Source organism: Myotis yumanensis, unplaced genomic scaffold (genome assembly GCF_028538775.1).
Source record: "Myotis yumanensis isolate MYYU_CA2020_CCGP unplaced genomic scaffold, mMyoYum1.0.hap1 SCAF_19, whole genome shotgun sequence".
NCBI lineage: Eukaryota > Metazoa > Chordata > Mammalia > Chiroptera > Vespertilionidae > Myotis > Myotis yumanensis.
Genome location: NW_027223770.1, coordinates 3,360,651 through 3,370,759, shown reverse-complemented (window position 1 = coordinate 3,370,759; position 10,109 = coordinate 3,360,651). Strand labels below are relative to the sequence as shown.

The following is a 10,109-nucleotide window of genomic DNA, read 5'->3' as shown; positions in this document are numbered from 1 at the left end:
TCACGGGTTTCCCCGCCCAGCTCCTCCCGAGAACCAATAGAAAACGAGACCCTGGGAGTGTCCCGCCCTGGGCCGAAAGCCACGGACCAATGGAAATAGAGGTTGAGCGGTGGCGCGGCGGGCGGTAGGTGGAGTAACCCCGGGACCTGGACGGGAGCCTGGCGGGGTCAACCCCGACGAGCGGCTTGGACATGGCTGTGTGGGTTTTGGGGGGCCGCCTTGGCCTCCGCGGGTGCCTCGCGGCCGGCAGGCTACTTTGTCCCCGTTTCCAGAGCCGCGGTTCCCCGGGCGTAGAAGACGGGGACAGGTAAGTGCCTGGCTGGGAAGGTACCGACACCCAGAACTGTCGTCGCATAGTGACGTCACACGGCTGTGACGTCCTGCCGGGTGAGTCCTCTCTCCTGACGTCACCACGGCGAGTGGGAGCCAGAGAACAAGGTTTCTGTGCACAAGAAAACTCTGCACGAAGCTCGGGGCAGGGCATGTCCCTTGTGGGCCGAGAGGCCGTCCCGCCTGGCTCCACGGCCAGGAGGGGCCTCCATTCAGTGTGCACCGATCCCCAAAGCGGCTTATACTTTCAGACCCAGAGACGCACTGCGCGATGGAGGCATGGCTGTCATCTAGACCTTGAAACCCGCACCGCTTCCCGGGCCTCGGAACGAAGAGTGCCATGATTAATAACGCAGCCAGATGTTACTCCTAGATCCAGTGTCTTAACCTTTGAAAAACCTTGCAATGTCTTATTTTAATGTTGAAGCCTGTATTACAGGTGTTATGTGGCTGTTTGGAAATGCCAGTTTTTAACCTTGTTTTGGCAATTCTTTATTTCTGAGGATCTTGAAGTTTCATAGAGAGGACGTGGTCCATGTTTCTTACCCCCCCCCCCCCCCCCAAGAGGCCCTGACTTGGTAGAGTAGAGGGTACAGTTTGGGGTCTGGAGTAAGATGTTCTTGGGCCTGAGTCCCAGCCCTCCCCTCCTGGGTGACCTAGGAAGGTGGGTCTCGTCTTGTGAGCCACAGTTAATAGTAAAATGGTCATGGGTAGTGCCTACTGTTGGAGCCGTGGGAAGACTCCAGGGAAATTTCAGGGTATAATGCTGGCAATCCCTTCTGCATAGTGCAGGGGCTGTGGAAAGGTGATTGATACGTTATTTCAGTGAGTATTTATTGAGCTTCTGCATTGAAAAATGCACTACATCAGCTACTCTGCAGACATGGATGTGGGCAAGACACAGAACCTGCCACAAGGGCTGACAGCTAAAAGGGATATGGAGGGGAACGATGTCAACAAGCGTTAAGCATGAGGGGGTGAGTGCTGCCTCAGAGGCCATGAGCAGCATGGAGGGAGGGAGGTGCCCTACGTGGAAGCCACCCCCACTCACCACCTCTTGATGTCTGTTTTCTCATTAGGCCACAGCCTCCCTCGAAGACACCCAAGATCCCCAAGATTTACACCAAAACAGGAGACAAAGGTAGGGTGGGGAAGGTGAAAAATGCAGACACGGCAGGCTCCGTTTTAAAGTTCTTCCAAATTCTTTGCAGCCATTAAAAAGTGTGTGGCAGCCCTGGCTCAGTTATTACACTTGAAATAGACATTTTTCTAAAAAGTGCATATCGGCGAAAAAAATCTTATTTTTGGCAGCTGAACATTTTTTCCCCCCACAGGGTTTTCTAGCACCTTCACTGGAGAAAGGAGGCCCAAAGACGACCAGGTGTTCGAAGCCTTGGGAACTACAGATGAATTAAGTTCAGCCATTGGGTAAGGGAGGTGGACTTGGTCTGGAGGCGGAGTTTGAATTGGGCAGCAGTACAGGTGATTAACACGAAGCCTGTTCAACTGCTGGCTAGTCTGGAGGTTGCCACACCTTGACGAACCTGCCTCGGCCTGGAAGCACAGGCGCATCTGGCCAGCGCCACAGGCTGCCGGGCTGCAGCGCCTTCCCTCTGTCCCACACCATGGGAAGCTGCCCTGCCCACTGCCCCTGGCTCCCTCACTCTTCCCGTGAGTACGTGTGCCGTTGAGGCGCACGTGTTAAGTGAAAAGTGAGTTGAGCCCAGTATACAGCGCGTCGGATGTGGTCCCTTTGGTGAGTCTTGTTTTTTAAGTAAGCGTATACACAGCCAGGGTTTAGAGGTGGACTCAGGGAGTTAGTCAGGATTAGCCAGGTCATGCTGTGATAACAGCAACCCCCAAACCTCATGATTCACAGCACCAAAGTGTATTCTGTGCTCTCACATCAAGCCCATCACAGGCTGGGCGTGTTTCTGTTCCACAAGATGTCACTCTGGGACCTGGGCTGGTAGGACAGCCTCTGTCCAGGACAGCACCAGGCGCTGTGGCAGAGGGAACAGTGATCATGCTAAAGTTCACACTGGCTCGGAAGTGACATATCACTTCTCGAATTTCTCTGGCCAGACCCAGTCACGTGGACATGCCTGACTGCAGTGCGGTGGGAGGGGCAGCACGTATTTGATGACAGTTGTCCAGTCCAGCTGCTGACAGGGTGAGGGGCACTTATCTCACGTGCTGGTTCGGGAGCTTTGTGGGTGACGGTCGTGGGAACCAGACAGACCTGGCTTCAGATTCTCTGCCGCTGCTGACTGGCTGTGTTGCTTCAGGCAAATCACCTGGCCTCTCTGAGCCTCAGTCTCCTGTTCTATCCAATGATCATAGTAATGGCTTCCATCTCACTAGGTTCTAGTCAGGATTGAATAAGATAATTCCATGTTCACCCTAAGACAGTGCCTGGTGCAAGTAATAGCAATGCCAGCGGGCATTATTATTAAAACTTCCCTTTTTGTGTATTCTATTTCTCAAGGATGGGCCTGACCAGGTGAGACCTTCGGGACAGATAATGGGAGGTGTAGGTGGTCTCCCAGGAGGGTAGAGAAGGCAGACCCCTTGGTGTGGGGGGCGGTGGGGGGCAGGCAGACACAAGATGATGTGGGCAGACGGGAAGGAAGGCGAATCCTAGAATCAGCAAATGGCAAGCCCTCACTTGCGGTTGATGTGGGGCAGGAGACTGGCAAAGCCTCGTGTGGAAGCTCCGTGTGTCAGCTAGTGATTGAGCACCTCTGTGCGCCAGGCACTGCTGAGCAGGGAGCCTTGGCCCTGCTTCGTGGAGCAGGGGTGGGGCAAGACAGACACCAAAGGGGCGACCACAAGTGGTGGGAGCTGGGGTGGGGCGAGCACCGAGGAGGGGCCTACAGCTGGCCGACATCCGGAGAACACCCTCAGGGAGCACCTGCCACGTGCCAGGCATGAGGCGTATGCTGTGCGGGACAGAAGGTGTCCAGGCCCCGCTCACCCTTCGTGCCCTCAGCGGGGAGGACAACCTAGACTGCTGATTACATGTGTGCTTAGTTCTAACAGGAAGCGGGCTGGGGAGGTGCCCTGGTGTTCTGCTTGCCCTCCCAAAGCCATTCTCTTTGCCTCTGTGCCCGGGCGGGGCTGACCTTTATCAGCTCTTGGTGGTTTCATGCTGATTCCTCTGTCCTCTGGCTTTCAGGTGGGCCCGGCCAGTGGGAGGCACCGCGGGAGCCGTGACGGGTGGAGAGGTGCGGGTGTTGCCCGGCTCCCGGCTGCAGGTGGCTCTGGCGGTAGCTGGGCTCCCGCCTACTCTCTCCCGCTGTGTGGCTCCTGGTGGCGGCCCCCACTGAGGAGCAGCTCTCCCCAGGCTCCAGGGCACCTTTGACCCTCCCTGGTCCCCTCAGGCTTTGGCTCTTGCCAATCTTTGCCTCTGTTAGCAGTTTCCATAACTCGTCCCATGCTCTGTTAGCCGCCCCTTTGCACAGCTTTTCCCTGGGCACCACTGTCTGTCCCCTGCCAGGACCCTGACGGCACAGAAGTGGAGGGCAGAGTCCCAGGGAGGCAGTGCCTGACCTGCGCTGGGCACCTTCCTTCCCCCACCTGCTCCTTCCCAGGAAACTCCTGTTCAGCCTTTAAAGTCCCACCTGCAGCATTGCTTCCTCCAGGAAGCCCTCCTGAGCCCTAGCCAAGGCCAGGTTTTCCAGGAATCAAGCCCTTTCCTTCAGAGCACTGACCTCAGTTTGCAAGTTCACCTTCAGTCATGTGATAGTCAGTCCATGTCTTCCCCTCCTGCTGCATAGAGCTCACTACCGAATCGCCTGGACCTGGCCAGTGTAGGCACTGACCAGGAATTGTTGACTGGATGAGTCATGAGTATAAGAAAAGGCGTTTTGAGAAACAAATACCCTTAACCAAGTGGAAGGTTGTGAGGTTCTTATTGCCAGCAGGAAATAACACCGAGGCTATCATAGCCAAGTTAGCTGAATGGCCCGTCACCTGAGAACCATGGCCTTACAGCAAAGCAGGGCCTGGGGATGTTATGTTAGAGGCAGATTCTTTTTCCTTTTCCCTCATAGGTTTGCTATGGAATTAATTGCGGAAAAGGGCCACCCATTTGCTGAGGAGCTTGAGAAAGTGAGTAACATTTTTTGTTTATCCCTGAGGCCTGGTGACCATAACTGGATTAGGCATTTGATCATCGCTTCCTCTCTGTGTCACCTGGGACTAGTCACTCTTCCTCTGAGCCTCAGTTTCTCCATCTGTAAAATGGGGACACCCAGATAATCCTCTCTCCCAGGCAAGTGGTGAGGATTGCTCCAAGAGAAGGAAATGTAAAGGGTCGTTCCTGGTCTCTGCCCCGCAGGGGACATTTGACAATGTCTGGAGACGTGGTTGCTTGTCACAGCTGGAGGCGGCGGTCCTGGCATCTAGTGGGTGGAGGCCTGGGATGCCGCATGCGGCCTGCAGTGCACATGACAGCCTCCGAGATAAACCGCCCAGGATCGGGGCGAGGAGATTCCTCTTGGCCGTCACTGGGCGCTCGACGCTCATTGTCTTCCTAACCCAGCTGTCCCCATGGGAGCCAGGTCTCCTCTCCACAGGGCTGGCGTCCAGCACGCTGAAAGTTCAGGCAGTTTGCTAATTAGCCTTTCAGTGCTGCTGATTAAAGCTCTGACAACCCCCACCGGGCCAACCTGCATGCCTTGCTGTCAGGTGGCACCTTTGCACGGGGAAGCCAGGAACCATGATAGATCTTCACTCACGCCTTCTGTTGCTTCCCCAGATCCAGTGCTCCCTGCAGGACGTTGGCTCCACCCTGGCGACACCCCGCTCCTCCGCCCGGGAGGCTCACTTAAGTAATTCGCTCTCTGAGCCGCCCTGTGTACTGGGAGGGCCCTGCGGGGGTTGGACTGAGCGGGACACTCCTGGGTGTCACGTGGGACCCCGTCAGCCTGGCCCGCAGACCCTGAGAGGGTCGTGGGAGTGGTTTGGAGGCACCGGGTGGAAGGGCACCGGGCGGTTTCCTCGATGCTCGGGGCGATGGGCCTCATGGCCGTGTCCTACTCCTTGGCTCCTCAGGACGCACTGCATTTGAGTCGGGGCGCGTCCTGGAGCTGGAGCAGTGGATCGACAAGTACTCCGGCCAGCTGCCCCCTCTCACGGCTTTCATTCTGCCTGTAGGTACTGGGCAGCCTCCACCTGGGGTGGCTGCAGGCCACGTCCCCCTCTCCAATATTTTACAGTGACAGAGCTGCCCTCCACGCCCCCTGCCCTCCCAGCCCTGTCCTCTCTGAAGGGGTGCCCAGGGGTGTGCCCGGCGGGGCCCTCTGCATGCAGAACACTGCGTGCTGGGGGCAGGGCCCACCCTCCATGCGAGGAGCTCGCTGTCTGCACTGGGCACACCCGCCCCGCGCCCCCCCTCTCCCCCCATCCAACGCCCGCTTTCTCCTTCCAGTCGGGCGGCAAGAGCAGCGCTGCACTGCACTTCTGTCGGGCCGTGTGCCGCCGGGCTGAGAGACGGTGAGGGCCCCGGCAGAGGGGGCCGGAGGCAGGCGGGCGGGGGTCACCTCCGTGTCGTCCAGCCACCACAGCAGACCTCCTGGTCTGCCTGTCGTTGGTGGTCAGCAGACAGTGGCCCACTGTCTAGAACAGCGGTTCTCAACCTGTGGGTCGCGACCCCTTTGGCGGTCGAATGACCCTTTCACAGGGGTCGCCTAAGACCATCCTGCATATCAGATATTTACATGACGATTCATAATCGTAGCAACATTACAGTTATGAAGTAGCAACAAAAATAATTTTATGGTTGGGTCACAACATGAGAAACTGTATTTAAAGTAAGGGCCAGAATGTTGAGAACCACTGGTCTAGAACAGTGGTCGGCAAACTGCCGCCCCTTGAGTGTGGCTCTTCCACAAAATACCATGTGCGGGTGCACACATACAGTGCGATTGAAACTTCATGGCCACACTCAAGGGGCCAAAGAGCCGCATGTGGCTCTCGAGCCGCAGTTTGCCGGCCACTGGTCTAGAATGTTCACGTAGACCCAGGTCGCACTGCGGTGGCCGTGACTGCTGGCGGGGACGGAGCCCTGGGCCCTGCAGTGTGCTGATCCTGTGACGTTGATCCCGTGTGATGCTGTGACTCCTCCCTTTCCAGCGTGGCGCCTCTTGTCCAGATGGGTGAGACGGATGCAAACGTGGCCAAGTTCTTAAACAGGTACTTACATGGAAATTGGAGATCTCTCAAAAACGCGACATGATGGGAAGTAGCAACAATGGAACGGGCCTCACTCATTCACTTCATATTCAGTGAGGGCGTGCTGTGCCCGGCACTGAGCCGGGCACGGGGTGCAGCAGAGAACAAAGCGGTGCCATCCCTGTCCCAGTGAGGTGAAGGTCTTGTGGGGAGAAGCTGCTATAACAACCAGCGAAGAAGAACATCGGGACAAATGGACAGTGCTGTGACAAGGGGCCTGCTTTGAGGCTGGTAACCAGGGAGACGGTGACAGGCATCATGGTGGGGCCCAGGCAGGAGAGAGACCTTCTCACAGCCGGTCTTCCCCCGGCGAGGCCCCTGGGCAGTGTGAGCGGAGGACACAGCCAGGCAAAGTGAGCTCAGGACCGTCCGGCTTAGGGCCCCAGCACAGGGCCCGAATCGCTGGCTGGGCCAGGGAGGTCCCCTGTAGCCCCGCCCTCAGCCTTGCCGCCAGGGCCACAGCTGGCCCAAGGCCTTCTCCACTGGGTTCTGCTCCAGCATTGGCTCGTGCAGTTCTAGTGGGGGCAAGGCCAGGTCCAGGGGCAGGCAAGAGCTGGGGACCCCTGGGAGCCGTTCTGCGTGTCCAGAAAGTGGCTTTAGCCAGGATCTGGAGTGGCCCTTTATTGTGGCCCACCCTCCCACAGGGACACGGCCCAGGCTTTGATGGCTTCTGACCAACTCGTTTCCTCCTGTGAGGGGAGAGGAATGTTGCATTCATGGGCACAGCCGAGACTCCTCGGGGCGCTCTTGTCCCTGGAAAGGGACCAGGAATGAGGGGGGTCTGCCCTGGCACGGCCTGGAATGTGCGGGTTCTTGACTTCGTGCAGGTCCTCAGACCAGCAGTGTCTGCGTCACCTGGCGTGGGTTAGACCTGCAGAACCCCAGGCCTGGCCAGCTCCCCCAAATGAGAATCTGCAGGTTGCCAGGATCCCCAAGGACTCCTGTGCATGTTTGTTTGAGAGGCACTAGTCCTGGTCACTGGACAGTGCAGAAAGCAGTTGAGAGTGGCCCAATGTCACCAGCCTCTGAGGTTGGGCAGGGGTAGCGGCCTTGTCCCGTAGGAACCACCCAGCCCTGGCGCCAGAGTCGGGCGCGTGGCTCTCACGGATGCTGGCTCCCAGTGCCATCCGTCAGGCCCAGGTTGGCCGCTGCTCTTTGTCCCACCCGGTGCTGCAGGGCACGTGACTGATTTCCTTCTTGAAGGCTAATATGGGAAGGACCCAGTTAGCATCGATTGCCCCTTTCAGATCATTCCGTCTGCTTCTCTCTGTCCCTCCAGACTCAGCGACTATCTCTTCACACTAGCCAGGTACGCAGCTATGAAGGAGGGGAATCAAGAGAAAATATACAAGAAAAGTGACCCCTCGGACTGAACCCGAGGCGCTTGGGAACAATGGAAAGGGGAGCCTTGTGGACCCTCCGGGGTGGCCACCAGGGAAGAGGAGTTTGTCTTGTCCTGGTTCCCGAAGGCCTCACCCCAGGGCTGGACCAAGGTCTTTTGTCCACGCTCAGCTGCCTCCAGACCCCCTGCCACTTCCCTCAAGGGCAGCGGCTGCTGGAGAAATCTGCCCGCCAGGCTCTCCTTGGTCTTCTCAGGACTGGGTTCATCTGCAGAAAGGAAGGCGAAGTGATTGCTGTAATGAGAAGGACGCACAAAAAGAATAAAAGTGGGAAAGGCTTGAACCGAGTGTGTGTGAGAGAGAGGGAGGCTGAGCGAGTGTGAGAGCCCTTCCACGCCAATTCCAAGGACAGGGAGTGGCCCCAGAGGCCCCTGGGGTGTCCCTGACTTGCCTGTGCCCATTTGTAAAGGGGAGGCAGACAGGTGGAAGCGGAGTCGCCGGGAGCCACCCGGCACCGCCTCCATCGGGGGAAGGGCCGCTGCAGAGTGACAGGTGAGGCCTGGGAACCACTCACCGTGGGCCCACGTGTGCATGGCAGGGTGCAGCCTGCAGAATACTCTCACGGGACCCTCCCCCCATCCAGGGGCGAAGACTGGCAAGAGGAACACCACTGCTTAAAGGAAGGCAGTCCTGCCCAGGCAGATGGTGTCAAGGGCTGAGGGGACATTCTCAGCTCAAGACAGTAAGGCCTTCCGCTTCCAGTGAGGCGGGGACAGACGGACGTAGCCCCGATGCTGCGCTTGGCTGGTGTATGCTCAGATCCAGGCGTGGCCGTGCTTTATTCCACCTGTCACCACCGCTCCCTCCCGCCGTGAAACGAGGCCGCCAGTGCCAGCTGTGTCCTTGGGAAGGGGATGTGATGGGGTGGGAGGCAGCCTGGGCCCTGCAGATTCCACGCTGCTAACGGCAGGAAATGACTTGAGAGGGCAGGCTCGCTGTCGGCTGAGGTGCCTGTGAACTCCATCCAGGGATCACTCGGGCTGAGCGCCTGCTTCGCCTGAGGCACCAGGAGGCTAGAGGCTGGGAGGCTGGTCACAGCCGGCGTGTCCGCCAGCATCCAAACCGTCTTTGCTTTCGTTCCTACCACCTCGCTGGGAATTTTGCTGGAGGAACAGGCACAAGTTGTCCCTCCTGAGTCCTTTGTTCCCAGCAGGCTTCAGGGGCCCGGTAAGGCTGGGCAGAGCTGCTGAGGTGCCAGTGACAGAGTGACCGTGACGGCCTGGTTCCCCCCCCCCCCCCCCCCCCCCCCCCGGGCCAGGGCGAGTGCCGGGCTGGTGCGCAGCGGGCTCAGTGTTGGGGAGCAGCTGGAGCAGTGGAAGCAGCAGCCTTTCCGGAGGGCGGTGCCGAGCTGCACCGGGGCTGTGCCCAGAGGGTTTTGCTCTAAGAGCTGCAGCAGCCGGCTCCATGCACTCAGTCTGCGGCTCCTCAAGATCTCCCCGGGAGGAGCAGGACACAGAGCAAAACAACAGTCCCGACCCTGCTCCTAGCCACGGTGAACGCCCACGGACGAGAAGCTCTTGAGGAAATGCGGCCTCCTAATGGGAAGCTCTTGGGAACAAGGCATGTGCCTGTCACCAAGTCCTGTCCCCCAGCCCTTGCTGGGAGGGACTGTCACAGGCCAGAGGTAACCCAGGTTCCCAGCCCCCCCCCCCCCCCAAACGTTCCCTGAGAGACAGCCCGGGCGCAGGGCAGACTTGGCATCTTGAGGGTGTGCCCTGTGCCACCAACAGGAATCTGCTTTCCTCTGCAGCGCCCGACGCAGCCACCCTGGAGCCCGGGGCCAGAGGCAAAGTGTGCACCCCATCCTGCTTGTCAAGGTAGCCCCTTGCCTAGAACCCAGTTGGACAAGTTTGCAAGCTCCACAGATGAAACACACGACTCTCTCTCTCTCTAAAGCTCCGGTCGCCCGCCTGCACCACTGTCAGCCTCAGGCATGACTCCCCAGCGCCCAGGGTGGGGAGAGGAATGCAGCCTTTACTTAAAGCTGGTGCCTTGTGGATCAGGGGTTCTTGTTTTTGCATAATTGTGATTTTTAAAAGACTTTGAAAAAAATAAAAAACGAAATAAGTAAAAAGACTTTGAAAATATTACCTCGATTACTGGAGTTTTGGGCACTCCCATACATTCTGCACCCAAGGAAGT

General features: G+C 58.1%; 1 protein-coding gene across 3 annotated transcripts; it reads left to right on the top strand.

The window, feature by feature from the left end:
• The first annotated feature begins 136 nt into the window (after window positions 1-136).
• On the top strand, window positions 137-10,029 carry MMAB (metabolism of cobalamin associated B). Of its 3 annotated transcripts, none has more exons than XM_070399648.1 (10): window positions 137-307; window positions 1,410-1,471; window positions 1,665-1,758; window positions 4,386-4,443; window positions 5,093-5,165; window positions 5,389-5,486; window positions 5,765-5,829; window positions 6,469-6,528; window positions 9,718-9,784; window positions 9,864-10,029. In XM_070399648.1, the coding sequence occupies exons 1-10, from the start codon at window positions 192-194 to the stop codon at window positions 10,011-10,013; spliced, it is 843 nt and encodes a 280-aa protein (XP_070255749.1). In that variant the 5' UTR covers window positions 137-191; the 3' UTR covers window positions 10,014-10,029. The 3 variants fall into 3 exon arrangements, with proteins under 3 accessions (XP_070255749.1, XP_070255751.1, XP_070255750.1); XM_070399649.1 differs by lacking the exon at window positions 137-307 and adding an exon at window positions 1,230-1,307; XM_070399650.1 differs by lacking the exons at window positions 9,718-9,784; window positions 9,864-10,029 and adding an exon at window positions 7,847-8,246.
• Window positions 10,030-10,109: the final 80 nt, after the last annotated feature.